Source organism: Lucilia sericata, unplaced genomic scaffold, assembly GCF_015586225.1.
Source record: "Lucilia sericata isolate MDLA Ls3-8-SP2 unplaced genomic scaffold, ASM1558622v1 Contig000274F_arrow, whole genome shotgun sequence".
Lineage (NCBI taxonomy): Eukaryota > Metazoa > Arthropoda > Insecta > Diptera > Calliphoridae > Lucilia > Lucilia sericata.
In genome coordinates, this window is record NW_023994299.1 from 317,782 (window position 1) to 337,338 (window position 19,557).

A 19,557-nucleotide genomic window follows, 5' to 3' on the forward strand; every position below is an offset into this window, starting at 1 on the left:
AACAACTTTTTGTTTCCAGCTTTATTTCTAAATTAACTTTCGATTTTAACTTTTTGTTTCGAGTTCTGAAAAAATCGTCTATTTTTTAAGTTTCAATTAAATTAAGCAAGATTTCTTAAAAAAGTAGACTTTTCTCATTTTCTAAATTTTATGCAAAAGTCTACATATTGATTTTTCAATTCATGAAAATCCGGGCACTTATGTTATTATGTGCGATTGTTACAATAAGTTTGTCCGTCTGAAGCTAAAAAGTTTTATTATTTTTTAGATATTTCCTTTTTTCGATTTATCGACTTATTGGGCTTTGTCGACTTTAATTTACAAAGCCAACTTTTCTACATATATGAACAAAATGGTCGATCTCCCGACTTTTTACGTTTTTATAACCATATAAAACATTCGACTTCGACTTTCGATGATCGAAAGACTATAGACATTTCTGTACAAAAATTGTTCACCAAAATTCAAATATTCCAAGTTAATGTATAGAATCCTATTGAAATCCTTTGTATCTTTTATATGTGGGAATATTAAAGTCTATAGTGGCCTCGCGTAGGTTAGTGTTAGTGGTAGACCAGAGGTAGTGGGTTCGTTTCCCACCTGTGGCACTGGTAAAGGAGCGCACAACAGGACCGATAGGGGCCTAGGTGTATTTCTTCGGGTTTGATATACATATATATACACTGTCCTTTCAAACTTAGTATAGAACCCTATCAAAACAGTAGTTACGTTGATAAAATTGTTTTAAGAGAAATGATATGGACTGATGCTATACTGTATTACAAATCTTACAATACTATTCGGTATAGTTTAGTGTATAAATATAATAACGATTAATTAAGCTAACGGTTTATTTTGTAGGATAAGTAACAGTAATCCTTAATCATAAATTATAAGTTAATTTTTTATTTATTAATAAATAAATTAGATATTTTAGATATAGGTATCATTTTTGAAACTTATTGGTACATTAATTATCCCTTTGATAACCAATGCCGCTACAAGATATGCGAACATGATTGTCGTTCAAAGTCTCGGTTTGAAAGCGTGCACCAGTCATTTTTTCAGCTACATAAATAGCGGTTAACGTATGATTCGTAAGTGGTCCAGTCAATATAACAGAATTTCCTTTAGCTAAAGCCATATATATAATCAACTGATCTTGTACATTCTCATCTACACAAACTCGATTTGTGATTAGGGTTTTTAATTGCTGAGCAGCTGTAGTGCCCATTTCAATGGCATCAACTTTCTTGCCACCTAAACTGTCCGTTCCTAAAACGCAATCTGTAGATGTTATTGCTGTTAGGATACATCCGGAACCGTTATCTCTTGCCATTTCGTTAGATTCCTTATACGATTCTATGTGGAACTTTTGGCATCTGACGGATTGCAATTCCTTTTGAGCTGAATTCTTCATATCATCAGCCAAGTGGTTGGGTAAACGACCGGCAACAAAGCACCAACCAACTACTTCTCGCAAATCACCGAAATTAGTAATACTGGCCGCCTGGACATTTCTAATGTGAGGTATAAATAATTTACAACGTCCACCTCCACGGGGATAATAACCACGCTGTATAAGATCAAAATCGAAGGATACACCAAATTTTTCTAAATTTGGTCTTAAAACCTCTGTCATAAAATCAACTTGTGGAGCCATACCCACATTTGTACCTCCAACAAGTTCGAGCTCCGAGTCTCCATCACCAAATAGCAATACGGGCAAAGCACATTGCAATACAAGTGTTACACTGGCAGCTGTTCGTGTATCCACAAAATATTTGCCGGCCTTTATAATGCCCGGACTAAATTTCACTTCTGTTGATTTCAATTCATTGCCGCTAACTTTGGCTTGTGTTATCTGGGCCAGTAAATTTAGACCAAATAAATGTTGATTGGAGAGACCAGGATTGGGACGATTTGCTCTTATATTGATAATACGAACAGGACGACGTAGAATGCAGCTGAGACTTAAGGCATTACGTAGGATTTGGCCACCACCCTCCAAGTATTTACCGTCGATTTCCAAGAAATCACTGTCAGACATTTTTGCAAAAAGTCGGCACCCAAAATAATTTTATTATAACAAAGGTATATTTAATAAATAAAAATAAAATAAAGACTTTAAATACAAGTTGACGATTAACTTTAGTAATAAATGTTACCACATCACTGCTAATTGAGAATTTCACAAAATCGCCAAATTCTGAAACATATAAAGTATGTGGTAATTTTGAAAAATATTGTGAAATTAATGTTTATTTTATAATGTATATATTCTTTATTTATAAATAAAATATTATTTTGCCCCGATTTCACAAGTTTTAAACTATGTATATATTTTTAGCAGAAATTCTCCTTCAAATAGTATTTTGATAATTTGTATTAATAAAGTTGGCAATGATGTTTTATTACAACTCTGTGTTTTGTTTACAATAAATTTTGCCAGATTAATGAATTTACGTAAGGTGTTGTTGCAGTAAAACTAAAATGTCAAATATAAAATAAAAAATAATGGACCAAACGCTGACATGTCAAACTCTATATAAAAAAAAATAAATTAAGTCGTATGGGTTTGTCTCTAAAATTATCTTAAGTAAATTCGCCTTGTATTTTTGTTTGCATTTCTTTCCCATAAAGACGACTGACTATATTTTACTTAACTTTTAATAAAACATAATAGTTTACTTAGAAAATGGAAAAATTGAACGCCACTTTAAATGCTGTAAAAGCCTTGCGTTCAAGTGTTCGCCAGTGTTTTGAACAATTGGCTGATGGCACGACGAAACAAGTGGATGGTACTGGTGTCGAACAGTCTGAGGAGAGCCGCAATAAATTTTTAGTTGAATTTCAGGAAAACTATGGAAATATTAACCAACAATTAAGGTTGTAATGTCTGAAGTAAATAATCTTATTTAATAACTGTATTATTTTCTCTACAGAGAAGTAGAGTCGTTAATAAATGGCCTGCAAGTTCCCATGAGCCCTTATTATTTGGGAAATACTACCTATTTGGCTCAGGAAATAACACAAGATCGTCAAGCTATGTACCCTCAATTGGTTAACAGTTACAAATGGATCGATAAGGTTATTAATGGTTTTAAAACTGCTGCTTTGTTTAAATCATTGATTTTTTTTAATTCAATATAGGTTCACGAGCACAGCCTTTTGGCTTTTAATAATTTAAATTTGAATAACTTGAGAAGATCCTATACATATTCGCAAAAAAGAGGTCGTGTCCAATACACGTCATGCAACAATACCGATCCAGAGTAAGTATAAAGTAAAATTAAAGTAATTAAGTTTGTCGTTTGTAATTTCTACAATGTAATTTTCCGAATGCAGTATATTCCAAGTCCTTATAGAAAACAACATAAATTTTGCCATATCCGCCTGTCCGTCCATATGTACAATGTATGTTTAAAACTGTTTTTAGAAGACCCCAAATATCTGTAATATCGAAATCTTCAAATTGGTATAAAATTTCATATACATATGTAGCTCCCTTACAAATGTACATACTTCTGGAAAATCAATTATAAATAAGTCCTTACTTAATATATCGAATAACATAGATGAACCGATAGTAGAGGAAGGGGAGGCTAACACGGAAATTGTAATTACATCTGATATGGTTAAAGGGGCAATCAAGAGCTTCACTCCCTATAAAGCTGCAGGGCCAGATGGCATTTTCCCGGCACTCTTACAGATGGAGGCGGGACTGGTTTCCGTACATCTGTCTCAGATATTTACTGCATGCTTGAAATTCACATATACCCCCATTAAATGGCAGGATGCAAGGGTAATATTTATACCTAAACCAGGGAAACCTAGCTATTCGACACCTAAGTCTTATCGACCGATAAGTCTTACGTCCTTCCTACTTAAAACTTTGGAACGGATAGTATGGTGAAAAGCAGTATACCCGCATTCTTATGTAAAGGGACGATCGGTGGAAACCGCTTTAAACGAAGTTGTCCACTACATAGGTGCATCCTTTGATAGCAAACTGTATACACTGGCGGTATGCATTGACATCGAAGACGCCTTCAATAACGTGCACACTGATACTCTTATCCAATCCATAGACCAGTTTTATGTTGACCGGGTGCTCCGTAACTGGATCAACCACATGCTAAGGAACAGATGGATAAGCTGCGAGATGTACGATATAACTATCTGGAAAAAGGTATTTCGCGGTATACCACAGGGTGGCATTTTGTCACCTTTACTCTGGGTTACCACGATTAATAGCCTCCTAAGGACCCTAACTGAGAAAGGACTTAGACCTGTCTACTATGCAGACGATGTCGTAATATTTTTAAAGGGAAAGGATCCAAATTACTTGTGTAGAAGAGCTGAGGTGGCTCTGAATACGGCCTTGAGCTGGGCTCAACCGAGAGGCCTCAATGTTAATCCGGCAAAAACGGAAATCTGTCTTTTCACAAGAAAGACAAAAATGTCTACGTATACTGAACCTTGCTTCCTGGGCAAGAAGGTACCAGTGACAGACAAAGTTAAATACTTAGGTGTAATCCTCGACCGGAAATTAAAATCTAGACACCACATAGAGGATAGGATCAACAAGGCACATCGGTGCTGGGCGATATGTAGGAGAACTATAGGCATGAAATGGGGTCTTAGTCCAACTATGACAAATTCTCTTTATAAAAGTGTAATTATACCAATTCTAGCTTATGCTTCAATAATCTGGTGGACTGCTTTAGACAAAATTGGGGGACAAAGTGGGGCTGGGGTTCTATATTAAAGACCCAGAAACATAAATATACCACCGTTTACCAAATCATAACACAAGCTTCCAGGCAGAAGTACGAGCAATAACGGAATGCTTAAATTGGATTAGAATAAATATGGCGCCCACAGCGGTTAATATATTTACCGATAGCCAGAAGGCAATTAGGGCGATATCAGGCGATAGAACTAAATCTAAGACCGTATTGGATTGTAAGAAAGCTTTAACTGAATACTCTCTCTTCATTCAGTTCCCACTTTTTTCATGATAAGGAGCGCACAACAGGCCCGATAGTGGCCTAGGTGTATTTCTTCGGATTTGATGTAATATACATCCACCTATCAACCTACCTACCTATATAATAACGATATCCGGATAAAATTCTAAACGAATATGTTGTGTACACAAATTAATCAGCGAATTTTTTCCGGATTGACCTGTAATAGGTGAATGGTATTTTATATTCGGTGTAGTCTAAAAAGCACTTTTGTTATTCTTCTTTCAGATTGCCTTACCTTTTTAGGCTACTGATTCGGTATAATTTCTAGGTTAAAGCCTTGTGGAAGTCTACCTGTTTCCAGTCCCCTCTTTTCTTCCTTTATGCCCTTTTTGTTCTCTATTTGTGGATCATTAATTCCTAAGAAAGGAATCACAATGGACCACAATTGCGAGTGGAGTGGCACTTTCAGATCGGGATGGTTTTAATTCCATAGTTATTATTCCGATGGAATTTGTTATAGCTCTACACATTCATAAACATTTCTAGAAAATAATTCATATAGAAAGGGAGCCGTACTTTCCAGATGTTTCTTATTTAAAGTCAGTTCATAGGTAATATGTATATCAAAATAAAGATTTTCGAAAGCCCTTTTGTGTAAGAATTTGTTCTTATTTTTCTACGATATGTAGATTTCATTACAAAAAAGAGTTCGAAGCATACTTTAACAAAATCCCAACAATCAGTTCTTATTTTTATAGAATTTTAAGAGCAGAAAAACACTTTAAAAACCCGTTCACAAAGTTTTTACCCTCCTTCAATAGAGTTTTATATTTTAAAACGTTTGCTTTACATAATTTAAAACGTTTGCTTTACATAATTGTATCTTATCTTTTAAGGGTATCACAACTGAGGTAATCATTACACACTTTTTGAATTTATGCACAAAAACATTACAATTAAATATGGAATTATCCTTTTTCATTCATTCGTTACATTTTAGATTCATCGATAATCTTTTCAATAGTGAAATTACTCATACAAATACCACCTACAAAGTTTGTCGACCATTTAGCTCCAATGCAGTAGTCATTGTAAGTAATTTCTAAAATTGAACCATAAATAAAACATTTATTTAAACAAACTTTAAATAAAGGCCACAATAAGTCATGTTTTGAAAGCGGCTATAATCTGCAAAGGTGTATTAATCGAATGGGTGACTGTGAAGGGTTACGATGAACCATTAGAAATTGAAGATCTCTGGACCGAATCTCGCTATGAAGTATTTCGCAAAGTGCAAGAACATACACACTCGGCCATGTTGCATTTCTTTTCGCCAACGCTGCCTGAATTGGCTGTTAAGAGCTATATGGTAAATAGAAACATTATTGTTAACGAAATAAGTAGTAATTTATTTTTATTAATATACTTTGCAGACCTGGCTTAACAGTTACAGTAAATTATTTTTGGAACCTTGCAAGCGATGTGGAAAATATGTATCAAACGGTTTACCACCGACTTGGCGTGATTTAAGAACATTAGAACCATTCCATGAAGAATGCAAGAATTGTTAGTTCGTTCAAATATTTAGTAATTTAAGTTTAGATACAAATAAAACAACTATAAATTTTGTTTTGTTTTTTAATAATTTTTCACTTGTTTTGTATATATTTTTTAACATAAAAAGAAAACAATCAATCAATTCATAAATATGTATGATTTTTATCTTATGCAAACAAAAAATATCATTTTTATAACATTACCCAAAAAGAAAAAACACATTTGATATTTTCATTTGTATGAATGAATTGATGTGGTTGCATTATGGGAGGGGATAGTAATTGTAATAATAATGTTCTTTTTTTGCTTAGCTTTTCTCTTACACAACACAACTATTTTCTCCATTTAAAAAAAAAAAGTGTTATTGGTCAGATTCAAGTCTCATCTCATGCCTATTAGTAGTTGTTGGGCTGAAGGGGACGGTTGTTTGGCCATAACACTTTTATATATTTTTTTTTTTCTTTATTTTTAGTTTTTATTAAATGTTGTAGTTGTGGCCGCCAAACGTCGTTTTTCCAAACACAGACGTGCGAAATTTTCACGCAATGTTTCGCGTAATTGCAAACGTTGTTGTTGAACCTTTTCGCGTTGGCACTGATATTCTAAGACCACCTCTTGAGGAATGTAACAGTTTTCTTCGTCTTCGTCATCGCCATCGAAATCGTCCTAAATTAAAAGAATTTCATATATTAATGTTTAACAAATTGTTTATATACAGTTCAGTAAAAAACATATTTCGGATTCTATGTTCGATATTAAGAGACAACATTCTTATCAAAAGAAAGATATTTAGTCCAGTTTTATTAAAACTGTATGTCACGGAGTATCAACTTAAAATCGATCAGTGCTTTAATCTTGTTTACAAAAAAAATCTCGAAGTAGCTTACCAACATTTGTTGTAGACTCAACGTATTCATTTGATGTTGATGGAAGAAATTGCATGAATCCAAGCCAAAACGAAATTCAAATGACTGATCACAATTATGATGATTTAAATCATCATTATCATCATAATGGTGATGATGATGTTGATGATGCTGGTGTTGTTCATCATCTAAATCAGCCAAGAGACTACTGCCACCACTGTGCTCATGATTACAAAAGCCATCCGAACAGGAAACTTCCGAACCCTCTGACGTGTCCTCGGGCGAAGAGACAACACTAGAAGTACGTGAATTGCCATGAGATAAAGGTTCGCTGCCATAGCCCGAATCCTTAATATCACTTTCACATGGACAATCTGACTGAGGTGAATGACAATCATTGCATTTTACTGTGTTGGCTGTTGAGGCATTGATTGTATTATTTTTATTATTAATCGTGGTGGTTGTGTTAATTGATGTAGTAGTTTTAGAAACGTCCTGTACATCTGCAGAAGAATTCGATTTTAATTTATCCTTCTTTTTGTTGTTATTATTAGCAGAAACATTATTTTTCTTTTGTGGTGTTTTAAGTTTCTGTTTTTGCTTTTGTTTCTTCTTTTTCTGTTGCTGCTGCTGTTGAGTTTTTTGTTGCTGAACAGAAGATTGATGCTGCGAATGATGTTTATTGACATCGTCGTCGTCATCTTCTTCCCCACCAACATCCTCATGAGTTTCTTCGAGATGATCACATTCAACACCTGCATCTTCCTCAATATCTTTCTGGCCAGCAGTTAAAGCCTTCCTATTTCTATCTTTCTCCTTAACGTTCTCTTTAAAGTCTACGACTTCTACGTCACACACGTCATTAGTCGACACAGAGTTTTCATGCGATTCCTCATCGTCTTCCTGCTCCTGATGATCATCGTCGTCGGCTCCTTCGGAATTTGCGTCGTTATTATGATCACACATGCGATGGGAGTTTTTCTTCTCATTCTTCTTCTTCTTTTTCTTCAATTTCTTTTGTTCGCGCTTGTGTTCTTTGGCTTTTTCGGCACGACTAATCTCCTGATAAAGCAGTTCCAAATTGCTGATACCCTGTTTCTTTTCCACCGACATGTCGAAGCTGCGACACAGGGCATGAACACCAACAGCGGCTAAAACTTGACAGGCACGTTCCTCTTCCCTTAAACTCACATAGACGCGACGCAGACGTTCGTACATAATCATGCCAACACAGGTGAGTACCTCTTCCTGGGCGATTTCCAATGTTTTCGCATGACGTTCACGTAGTTTCGAATAGCTGAAAATATAAGAAAAGTTTAGACAACAAATATATAAAAAAATAATAAATAAATTTACCTTCCGTTGACTTCGGGTTCGGCGCGCCTTATAAGAGCGTCGAGAAAGTCGATTTTATTCGTGAAAACATGTATGTGCTTGTCGGGATGACACTTTTTAATATTGGCATAAAGTGCGGCGACATAGCCCTTCTCTTTCGTTGTCGTCTCACCCACTAAAATTTTATAAGCTTTTTCGATCTGCAAGAAACACAAAAAACCGTTCATAATGTATACTTTGGTGTTCTCATTTACACACCCACCTTTGTACGGCAACCGTTGCAAAACTTATGTTTCTTCAAATAATTCTCCAGCACTTCATGCAGTTCTTTCGTTTCGATAACAGCCAATTCATCGCGGCAATTATGCTTCATGGATGACCACACCTCACGCCATGTTTCCGAAAAAGGTTTCGAACGAAATGCGTCCAACGAATGTAAAACACAACGTGTCTTGTTACGCAATTTACTCTCTAACAAATTATTTAAAATCTCGTGATGACGATAGAGCAGGGTTCCCAAGGCTTGTGGCGTTTTCATTTTCTCCTCTGTTATACTAAGTACCCCAGAGTTCTTGAGTACCAAAGGATCTAGTGTTGGTTGTCCAGAGATAATAAGTTGATAAAATAAACGTTCAACACGACGGCGACAGCCAACACATTGTACACACTGATTAAGTACCGATACGAAAGTGTTGCTATTTATTTCCAGGGATGTACGTAATTCCTCACTTGTCAACAGATTAAATTTGCGTGTAAATTCTTCCAGTTCCTTGCCGCGAATATGAGGACTATCGATACACAGACCTTTGCTATTCAAATCCATAAGCATCTTGAAAAAAATAATAAAAAGAAATTAATGTATATTGCAGTAAATCAAAATATATTTAGTATATTACAATGGTTTAGAGTTAAGATTTCGGAATATTTTGCTTTTCGTAACCTTTAGACTTTGACAAACTTTTTTAAACTCAAGATTATATTTTTATCATAAACAGGTAAAATTAAAACTTTTTTTTAGGAAATTGCATTGTAAATTTGTTTAAAATAACATAATTATTTTATTTATATTTTATTAAATTTATTTATATAGAATATTTCGCTTTTACGAACAAAACTGTTCGAATATAATTTCATTGAATAAAGAATATCATTGAATAACGTAATTAGGAATTTTTTTTTTATATTTTAGCGGAATTATTATTTAGGATATTTTGCTTTTACGAATATTTGAATAAATTAGTATTTATCTGAACAAATGTGTTCGAAAATAATTTTTTGGCCTAATCGGAATCAAAGTCCAATTGGACATCATGCTATCGAATCTGATTGAATTAGAAAATATTAAGAATATCTATCTATCTATCTATCTATCTATCTATCTATCTATCTATCTATCTATCTATCTATCTATCTATCTATCTATCTATCTATATTTGAGTGTTATTTACCTACTTATGGGGGAAGTACTATAGGTCATATTTAGGGCCAATAACGCAGCTTATAAATTACACTTCCTCACTTTGTTTCAATATAATAGTTTTATATCCACAAACCAATTTTCATGAGATTTAATTTTTACATGAAAAACTTTAAATTCAACTATTGACCCCAAAATATGCGTTGATTTGAAAATTAACCAACAATTTTAACACAGCAATTGGATAGCAAAACTCAATGTTTATACGAAAAAAAGCTAAATGTATTTTTAATAAATTCTTTTTTTGCAATTTTTTAAATAAATTCTGTAATGTATTGATAATTGTTATTTTCAGTAGTGAAAAACTTATTTTTAATAAATACATATTACATTTCAATAAAAATATAAAATTTTTCTTTATTTCCTCAGCTTTAAACATTTTTTTTAATTAATGCAATGAAGCTCTTTTATTTGAAATATTTCAAAAAAGTATTTGTTTTTAAATATGTATATACTATTAATACTTTTAAAACTCTGCTTATATGTAACTTCTAAAAAAATGTGTGTTTTTGAACCTGTTTTAATTTCTGCTTTGCTGCTTTATAATACTGCATCTTGGTGGTCAGTTAAAATAATAGCAATAAAACAGAAACACACTAACAACTAAAACTTGTAATAACAAAAAGAAAAACATCCACGAATATCAATAAAGAAAGTTAAGCTGATATTTATATCAAATTTAAACAAACAAAAAAACAAAAAAAAAACGAAGAGAAATAATAATTGTATGAACATAATTATTGCTGCAAGAATGGTTGATTATGAGGGCGTTTTACATGTTGGGAGTTAGTAGGCGTTAGATTTTTTATCTAAAACTATAACATTATTTACACAAGGAGATTATTTAATGCTTAAATGATTAATACAATGTATAAGAAAGTTGTAAAATTTAAAGAAATAATATGTACTATACTTTAATACATAAAATTTTTTAATAAAATCCGCAAGAAAATACTACTAGCTATTGCGACAAGAGATGTGATAAACAAATTAATATTCAAGGTTCTTTTTTGTCACTAATAAATATATGTATAGAAAAACAAGTAAGAAATTATGGTAGGGTATGTCTGGCCATATGATACCCTATATAAAGGAGCTGAGAGAAGGCCCAATACGGAGGCTAATTTTTAAACGAAGGCTTTATATGAGTCTCAGGTCAACCGAACTTTATAGAACTTAATACAATTAATTACATTTTTTAAAACAAATAATTTGTTAGTTTTAATATCAATAACCGATTTATTGACATTAAACTGACTTTTTAATGATCAACTGAATCAATTATGGATCGTTTCTCATAAAATTTGTTAGGTGCGTTTCAGATTCATATGCCAAATTCCATGAAATTATTTTGTAAAGAGCGAAATGTATTTTGATTATTAAAAGCGTTTAATTAATTAGATAAGAAAATTATTTCAATGCAGGACCCAATATTTTTGAATGTTACAAACTTCCATCCAAACGCATAATACCTTCATGTAGGGTATAAAAAAACCAAAACATAAGTGAAGCGACATCAAGAATTAAAATAAATATCAAGTCTAATCAACGCGTCAGCTGCACCTTAATTTAAGAGGGTGGTGGTGGCAAATGGGGCGCACGCAAATACTGGTCTTAGAAACTAATTATTTTTATTTTTTCTTCAAAAATATTTATTCCAACATTTTTTACAAGCTTACCACTAAATTTTCATCTCCAGCATTCACGGGTAATTGTCTCCGGCCGACGTTTAAATAACTTTGCAAATCCTCCGTTCTGTAGACGTAGGTTAGACGCGCCATGTTTTATTAATAAAAAAATAAATTTCGGTCGCTTATCGTTTTGCTTTCTTTTTCTATTTTTTCCACTTAACCACGTATACTTTTAACTTTCTTATTGTTTATTGTTAATGCAATGAAATTATAATTACATTAGTTGGTTCTTTAGTTTTTCTATGAAATTTTCTTGTATTTTAAAGTTATTTTAGAAAAATTTTCCTCTTTAAGTAATAAAGAAAAACCGATGTGAAATTTGACAAACTCGTCGTCGTTCAGCAGTCTCTTTTTTTCTTTTTTCTTTTGATCTCACATACATGAAAAGACGTGTTGCCACACTTATTCTGTAAGAATTGTGCAACTCTGTTTATATGTGTTATATATTAAAAATGCTATTAAAATATAATTAAATAGTGGATTTATGGAGGTTATTTGGTATTAAGAGTTTTCTTGTCTAAATAATTAGGTATTCTTAGTGAAATTGTTGCATAAAATTAAAGTAAAATAAAAAACATATGTGCTACCTTTTAACTTGAAAAGCATGGCATCTTTGCATAAATCAGTGAAGTATTTTTAAGTACTATAAGAATAGTCCAAAAACAGTGTTGTATTTCTGTTTTTAAAAAATATACTTTTTGACATCTTCGACTTTTGATTTTAAAATGCTTGCAATAAAAATAAAACCATTATTCAATTGATTTTCAAGTTTTCGATTTTAGACTGATTTTATTATTGTTATGTTATTATGTACGTTTTCAATAATAAAAAATATTTTAATTCTACTTTTTATATCGACTTTTTGAGCAACAAAAAAAAAAAAAAACACAATTTAAATATATATTTTATACAAAATTTTTTCTACTTAATACGGGTTCACAGTAAGCATATTTTTGATTTTGCATGACAGAATAAAGTCGGCTTATCGACAATTTTTGACAAAATTGATTGTACTGAAGATTTTATTTTCTTATTCGTACAAAAAGAAATCAATGCATAATTGCCAAAATAAAAGTTTCTCTGTTCAAAATGTCAAAAAAGTTTGAAATATTTTCAAATATTAACACAAATTTTTAATAATGGTTTATAAATACAGTTCCAAATTTTAAAGCGACACAGCCACACATCAAATTTCTTCGACACAAACGGTAAGGTTTTTGATTGTGTTAGTGAAAAAACTCACATGTATATATGCGGTGTGAGTTTTTTACTAACACAATCAAAAAACTTACCGTTTGAGTCAAACAATTTGATGTGTCGCCAAGGCGCTAAAAACATTTGATTTTAAGCCGCCGCCGAAGTTTTTAGATTTAGCCGGCGTTGTAATTTTTTGTCGGTGCAGGTTTTTGCGCGCAGGGGAAAAAATAGCTGAACGAAAATAACACAAAATTGCAAAATTTTGCAAAAAATCATAAATAATCGAAAGGAATTTATTAAAATTTCTTACAGAAATATACGTATAATTGCCAGAAAAGAAACGGAAAAAGGAGATAAAAATGTCGCAATATCATTATGTGGTCACGGCACAAAAGCCAACAGCTGTAGTGGCTTGTGTTACCGGTGAGTGAGTGGGAAAATGCATTTTGGACGCGAGTAATTAAGATTGGCCATAAAGTCAATTATATATTTAGCTTCGCCTTAAATGGGGAATTGATTTTTATAAAATTATTGCTGTTTGCTTAAATTAGCAAATTCTTATATATTTTGTTTGTTTGGGTTTGTGTCTTTGCAGGAAACTTTACTTCGCCCACAGATTTAAATTTAATTATTGCGCGTAATAGCCAATTGGAAATTGATTTAGTTACACCAGAGGGTCTGAGACCTCTCAAGGAAGTAAACATATATGGCCAGATAACGGTAATGAAGCATTTTCGTCCCCAGGTAATTAGAAGAAAGAAAAAAAAACAAACACGTTGTGACACCACATGGCCTGACCCTTAATTTTAATTTTATTTTCTATGATTTCTTCACTCCATTCTAACAGGATAGCAAAAAGGATCTATTGTTTATACTTACACATCGTTACAATGTCATGATTTTAGAATGTTGTATGATTGGCGATCAGATAAAGGTCATAACTAAAGCTCATGGCAATGTCTCGCATCAATATAGTCCACCAACGGATGGTGGTGTTATGGCGGTTATAGATCCTAAAGCACGCGTTATTGGCATGTGTTTATACATGGGTTTATTTACCATAATACCATTGGACAAAGAAACTAGTGAATTGAGAGCAACTAATTTACGGTAAGTAGTTTATAATAGAATAACTCTGTATGATAATCAACTATGGTTTTTTCTCTTGCAGCATGGACGAATTGAATGTGTATGATGTGGAATTTCTTTATGGCTGCATTAATCCTACTATTATTGTTATACACAAAGATAATGATGGTCGTCATGTAAAAACCCATGAAATCAATTTACGTGACAAAGAATTTATGAAAATTGCCTGGAAGCAAGATAATGTTGAAACAGAAGCCACTATGTTAATTCCTGTACCCACACCCTTAGGTAATATGCTTTTAATTTAATTTGGATTACTTATTTAATTTATTCTTAAATCTAGGTGGCGCAATTGTTATTGGACGTGAATCAATTGTTTATCATGATGGTAATAGTTATCATGCTGTAGCTCCATCAACTTTTAAGGTATTTTTGTTTATGTTTCTGTTTATCACAGTTATATTATACACCACTACTACAATGGGGGTCGGGATTATGGTATTGATATTTGTAATAATTAAAAATAGTGATAATGATTACACTGTAAGTATGTCAAAAAGACACAGATAAACGCCGAGACACCTAAACTTAATTTTGGGTCGTAGAATCCGTTTTGAAAAGTTGAGTCGAAATCGGGAGATATGCGTTTTAAAGTATGAACTTTTATGAGGTGATATTTTATTTTTCTAAATTTTGAAAAAAGTTTTCACGCATAGACATACGATAATTCAAATGGTCCTCCAGTTTGTGTGGTTAAAGTACAAAAGAATGTGTAGGTGAATATTTTTTTAAACAAGAATTTTCATATTAGGTTCCCATACTAGAACTTCCGAAAGTCACTGGCTTCAATTTAAAATATGCCAGATATGCCCACTTAAGGATTATGTTTAAATATTTACATTTATTTTTGATTTTGTATTTTTTTTTTGTTTTAGCAAAGTACTATTAACTGCTATGCTCGCGTTGATAGCAAAGGTCAACGCTATTTACTTGGCAACATGTATGGCCAATTGTTTATGCTGTTTTTGGAAACCGCCGATAATGGCAAAGGTTGTGCATCGGTACGTGAAATAAAAGTGGAACTTTTGGGTAAGTAAATTCAAATATTCAAACTTGTAATTCTAAGTCGCTAATTTAAAACTTTTCCAATTCAAGGTGAAATTTCGACACCGGAATGCATAACATATTTGGATAATGGTTTTCTTTTCATTGGCTCTAAACATGGTGATTCTCAATTGGTACGTTTAAGTACAACACCAAACGAAAGTGGTTCATACGTTATACCCATGGAGAATTTTACAAATTTAGCTCCGATATTAGATTTGGCTGTAGTCGATTTAGATCGTCAAGGACAAGGACAAATAATAACCTGTTCTGGTACATTTCAAGATGGTTCTTTAAGAATTATAAGGTATTTATTTGTAAATGATATTAAAGTCTTAAACATAGCAAACAAAAGGTATATATGTATACATTTTTTTTATTACACAGAATCGGTATTGGTATACAGGAACATGCCTGTATTGATTTGCCCGGCATCAAGGGAATGTGGTCTCTTAAGGTGGGCATAGATGATAGTTCGTATGAGAATACTTTGGTATTGGCATTTGTGGGTCATACACGTATTTTGACTTTAACGGGTGAGGAAGTTGAAGAAACCGATATACCCGGTTTTCTAAGCGATCAGCAAACTTTCCACTGTGCCAATGTGGACTACGATCAGGTAATGTGTGTTGTAGTTTAAACAAAATAAATTTTCTTTCATATATTCAACTGTGTTCTGTAGATTATCCAAGTTACTCCCTTAACTGTACGCCTAATTAAAAGTACTACCAAAAATCTAGTCTATGAATGGCAACCTAGCGCTGGCAAACGTATTGGTGTGGTTTCTTGCAATGCTCAACAAATTGTTATTGCTTCGGCCCGTGACGTTTTCTATTTGGAAATTGAAAATGAAAAACTTGTGCAGGTTTCACAAAAAACATTGGAATATGAAGTGGCTTGTTTGGATATTACACCTTTGGGTGATGGTAAAAATCGTTCAGATTTAGTAGCCGTAGGTCTATGGACTGACATTTCAGCCGTCGTTTTAACTCTACCCAATTTGGATGTTTGTCACACTGAAAAGCTAGGAGGAGAAATTATACCTCGATCCATTTTGATGACCACCTTTGAGGGAATTCATTATTTATTGTGTGCTTTGGGTGATGGTTCTATGTTTTATTTCATTTTAAATAAGGATAACGGGAATCTTACCGATAAGAAGAGAGTCACTTTGGGTACTCAACCCACTACGTTGAGAACCTTTAAATCATTTGCCACCACCAACGTATTTGCCTGTTCAGACAGACCCACGGTTATATATTCATCCAATCATAAATTGGTATTCTCAAATGTAAATTTGAAAGAGGTCAATCATATGTGCTCCCTAAATGCACAAGCCTATCCCGATAGCTTGGCCTTAGCTACTAAGAACTCGGTCATTATTGGTACTATTGATGAAATACAAAAGTTGCATATACGCACGGTGCCTTTGGGAGAGGGACCTCGTCGTATTGCCTACCAGGAAAGTTCTCAAACATTTGCCGTAGCCACCATGCGTATTGATGTCCAGGGTAGAGGTGGTCCTAAACCCACCAGAGCCAGTGCTTCTACTCAAGCCCAAAATATCACTTATGCTTCTAATATAGTACCTAAGCCTGGAGCTTGCAACACAGCTACAACTAATGCTGAAATTGGTCAAGAATTGGATATTAGTAATCTTTTAATTATCGATCAGAACACTTTTGAGGTTCTGCATGCTCATCAATTCATGCCCTCGGAATCTATTATGTCCATAATGTCTGCCCAATTAGGCGATGATCCAAATTCGTATTATGTTGTATCTACTGCTTTGCTGTATGCCGACGAACCGGAACCTACAGTTGGTCGTATTATAATATTCCACTACCATGATGGCAAATTGACTCAAGTGGCTGAGACGAAAATCGATGGTGGTTGTTATTCGATGGTGGAATTTAATGGCAAAGTTTTGGCCGGTATCAATAGTTTTGTACGTCTGTACGAGTGGACAAACGAAAAGGAATTGAGAATGGAGTGTAATATACAGAAGAACATAACCGTGTTGTGTTTGAAAGCTAAAGGTATGATATATTTTAATGATTTATAATTTTTTCATAACATTTTTCCAAAAAAAGAATTCAGTGCAATGTTTATTTAAAAAAAAACTTACCAAACAAAATAAAAAAAAAAATCTAAAAAACTCAATACATTTTTTCTACAAAAAATTAAGCACAAATTTGTTTCTAAACAATTTTTTTCAAAACAATTTCTACAAATTCATTTAAATTAAAATTTAGTATTTTTTTTCTAAAAAAAATCACCAGAAAATTTAAAATTTAAAAAAAATCTATATATTGGTTTTCATTAAAAACTTTTTCTTAAAAAATTTACTTAAGAAAGTTCTAATCGTACATTTCAATAATTTCAGGCGATTTTATTCTAATTGGTGATTTAATGCGCTCGATGACCTTATTGCAACACAAACAAATGGAGGGCATTTTTATTGACATTGCCAGAGATAGTGATCCGAAATTTATGCGCGCAATTGAAATTTTGGATGATGACACGTTTTTGGGATCCGAAGATAATGGCAATCTATTTGTATGCCAAAAAGACAGGTAATTAAATCTAGATATACTTGCCTTTACCACGTCAGTCCAGTCAACAATAACAAAAACACACAAATTTGCAAAATTTTTAGCGCTGCCACAACTGATGAATTACGTTCCGAATTACCCGAAGTGGCACGTTTTCATTTGGGTGATTATGTTAATGTTTTCCGACACGATTCGTTGGTCATGCAGAATGTTGGCGAACGTACTACACCAAATCAGGGCTGTGTCCTATATGGTACTGTTATGGGTGCCATTGGTATTGTAACTCAAATACCGCAAGACTTTTATGATTTTCTTCATAGTCTCGAGGAACGTCTAACAAATGTTATTAAATCAGTGGGTAAGGTGGATCACTCGTATTATCGCAGTTATCAGACTACACAGAAAACAGAACCCTGCGAGGGTTTCATTGATGGTGATCTCATTGAAAGTTTTCTCGACTTAACCAGAGAAAAAATGAAAGAATGTGTTTCGGGCTTAGAGGTGAGTACATTTATTCTATGTATTTATTTTGACTACATACAGATACATGCATTATAATTCCTTTTATAAAAAAAAAAAAAAAAAAAAAAAAAAAACAAATTAACAAATCTGAAAAATGCATCCATTAACAAAAGCTTTGTCATATACCTACCAAACTTACCGTTATAGATACAAACTTTATTTTTTTTTCTTTGCGCCTTTCAATTCTTCGTTGCAGATAACTATGAATGGCGAGAAAAAAGATGCGGATGTCGATGATGTCATTAAAATTGTTGAGGATCTTACAAGGATGCATTGAATTGTATTCTTTATTAGAAACAGAAAAACATTTATTCACTTTGTTTTACTTTTTTTTACTATACAAATTCCCTTTTTGCTCCTTTAAGATGTTCCTTTTTTTGAAGTTTTCCAAAAAACTGAGTGTTGAATTTAACAGTTTTCCCTATTTTTTGTTCTTTTTTTTTTTTGCTTTAAATGCTTTTTTCGTTCCGTTTTTTATATTTTACATACTTTTATTTTTTGCTTATTTAATACTTTCTTTTTTATATAAAATTATATACTACACTTTATATAATGCTTGTTTTTCCCCTTGAAAGAAACCAGGAATTTAAAAAAATTTAAATGAAAGAAAATTTCTAATAACCATTCGAATCGCAAGGGAATGTATGTTAATACAAAACAAACAAAAATACGTCTGTAATTTATAATTAAAAACTCTTACATATTTCTACAAAAGAAAAATTTAAAAAAATATAAATATTATTAATAACAAAATTATTTTTAAGGTAGACTTTAAAAAAGTTCTACCTATTTACGATGTTTTTTGTGGCACTATTATCGAAATAATAAAATATCGAAAAAAAAAAAAAATACATATAAAAATATAAATTTCTTTGTGTTAGTGTAAAATCTTTATAAGCCTAAAAATCCAAGTGTTGAGAAAAGTTCAAAGTTTTAAATTTCTACAAAAGGCGACTTCACCCGGAGTTGGGGATATCGTAACAATGGGCATTATACATGAACGATTCGATATATGATTTGACTCGAACATCGGCTGGTGCTCTCAAATTCAAAATCCAAGTTAGCGGATTTTTTCGGCAGAGTATTTAAAAATTGGAGTATTTGGATTGGAAACATCATAGTAGGATGTTGTAGACATTTCAATGTTGGATGAATAACGACATACATACTACATGAGTCTCTGGTAAA

The 19,557-nt window shown here is 32.6% G+C and overlaps 4 protein-coding genes across 5 annotated transcripts; 2 read left to right on the forward strand and 2 right to left on the reverse strand.

The window, feature by feature from the left end:
- Positions 1-849: 849 nt before the first annotated feature.
- LOC119603100 (RNA 3'-terminal phosphate cyclase) lies at positions 850-2,332 on the reverse strand. Of its 2 annotated transcripts, XM_037954989.1 has the most exons (2): positions 2,169-2,332; positions 850-2,039 (listed from the first exon to the last, which is right to left on the reverse strand). In XM_037954989.1, exons 1-2 carry the CDS (start codon positions 2,171-2,173, stop codon positions 971-973), a joined length of 1,074 nt encoding a protein of 357 aa, XP_037810917.1. In that variant the 5' UTR covers positions 2,174-2,332; the 3' UTR covers positions 850-970. The 2 variants fall into 2 exon arrangements, with proteins under 2 accessions (XP_037810917.1, XP_037810916.1); XM_037954988.1 differs by lacking the exon at positions 2,169-2,332 and having other exon boundaries at positions 850-2,162.
- Positions 2,333-2,552: 220 nt separating this feature from the next.
- LOC119603107 (mediator of RNA polymerase II transcription subunit 27) lies at positions 2,553-6,618 on the forward strand. The gene is made up of 6 exons (XM_037955000.1): positions 2,553-2,889; positions 2,946-3,090; positions 3,154-3,275; positions 5,977-6,067; positions 6,130-6,345; positions 6,410-6,618. The coding sequence occupies exons 1-6, from the start codon at positions 2,699-2,701 to the stop codon at positions 6,545-6,547; spliced, it is 903 nt and encodes a 300-aa protein (XP_037810928.1). The 5' UTR covers positions 2,553-2,698; the 3' UTR covers positions 6,548-6,618.
- A 157-nt stretch (positions 6,619-6,775) lies between these two features.
- On the reverse strand, positions 6,776-12,264 carry LOC119603106 (gametogenetin-binding protein 2-like). Its single transcript, XM_037954999.1, has 5 exons — positions 11,891-12,264; positions 8,997-9,563; positions 8,756-8,934; positions 7,421-8,696; positions 6,776-7,199 (listed from the first exon to the last, which is right to left on the reverse strand). The coding sequence occupies exons 1-5, from the start codon at positions 11,990-11,992 to the stop codon at positions 7,002-7,004; spliced, it is 2,322 nt and encodes a 773-aa protein (XP_037810927.1). The 5' UTR covers positions 11,993-12,264; the 3' UTR covers positions 6,776-7,001.
- Positions 12,265-13,242: 978 nt separating this feature from the next.
- On the forward strand, positions 13,243-19,203 carry LOC119603108 (DNA damage-binding protein 1). The gene is made up of 12 exons (XM_037955002.1): positions 13,243-13,522; positions 13,695-13,843; positions 13,947-14,209; positions 14,271-14,476; positions 14,532-14,614; positions 15,124-15,277; positions 15,344-15,599; positions 15,680-15,911; positions 15,975-17,331; positions 17,679-17,868; positions 17,952-18,348; positions 18,566-19,203. The coding sequence occupies exons 1-12, from the start codon at positions 13,459-13,461 to the stop codon at positions 18,644-18,646; spliced, it is 3,432 nt and encodes a 1,143-aa protein (XP_037810930.1). The 5' UTR covers positions 13,243-13,458; the 3' UTR covers positions 18,647-19,203.
- Positions 19,204-19,557: the final 354 nt, after the last annotated feature.

Excerpts from the sequence above, each read along its gene's own strand:
- LOC119603108 (XM_037955002.1), top strand. The coding sequence starts at position 13,459 with ATGTCGCAATATCATTATGTGGTCACGGCACAAAAGCCAACAGCTGTA. Across the intron at positions 15,278-15,343 it reads AATAAAAGTGGAACTTTTGG|GTGAAATTTCGACACCGGAA; the intron begins GTAAGTAAATTC and ends TTCCAATTCAAG. Across the intron at positions 15,600-15,679 it reads GGTTCTTTAAGAATTATAAG|AATCGGTATTGGTATACAGG; the intron begins GTATTTATTTGT and ends TTTATTACACAG.
- LOC119603107 (XM_037955000.1), top strand. The coding sequence starts at position 2,699 with ATGGAAAAATTGAACGCCACTTTAAATGCTGTAAAAGCCTTGCGTTCA. Across the intron at positions 3,276-5,976 it reads TGCAACAATACCGATCCAGA|ATTCATCGATAATCTTTTCA; the intron begins GTAAGTATAAAG and ends GTTACATTTTAG. Across the intron at positions 6,068-6,129 it reads GCTCCAATGCAGTAGTCATT|GCCACAATAAGTCATGTTTT; the intron begins GTAAGTAATTTC and ends CTTTAAATAAAG.
- LOC119603100 (XM_037954988.1), bottom strand. The coding sequence starts at position 2,050 with ATGTCTGACAGTGATTTCTTGGAAATCGACGGTAAATACTTGGAGGGT.
- LOC119603106 (XM_037954999.1), bottom strand. The coding sequence starts at position 11,992 with ATGGCGCGTCTAACCTACGTCTACAGAACGGAGGATTTGCAAAGTTAT. Across the intron at positions 8,935-8,996 it reads GCAACGGTTGCCGTACAAAG|ATCGAAAAAGCTTATAAAAT; the intron begins GTGGGTGTGTAA and ends TGTTTCTTGCAG. Across the intron at positions 8,697-8,755 it reads GAACCCGAAGTCAACGGAAG|CTATTCGAAACTACGTGAAC; the intron begins GTAAATTTATTT and ends TTATATTTTCAG.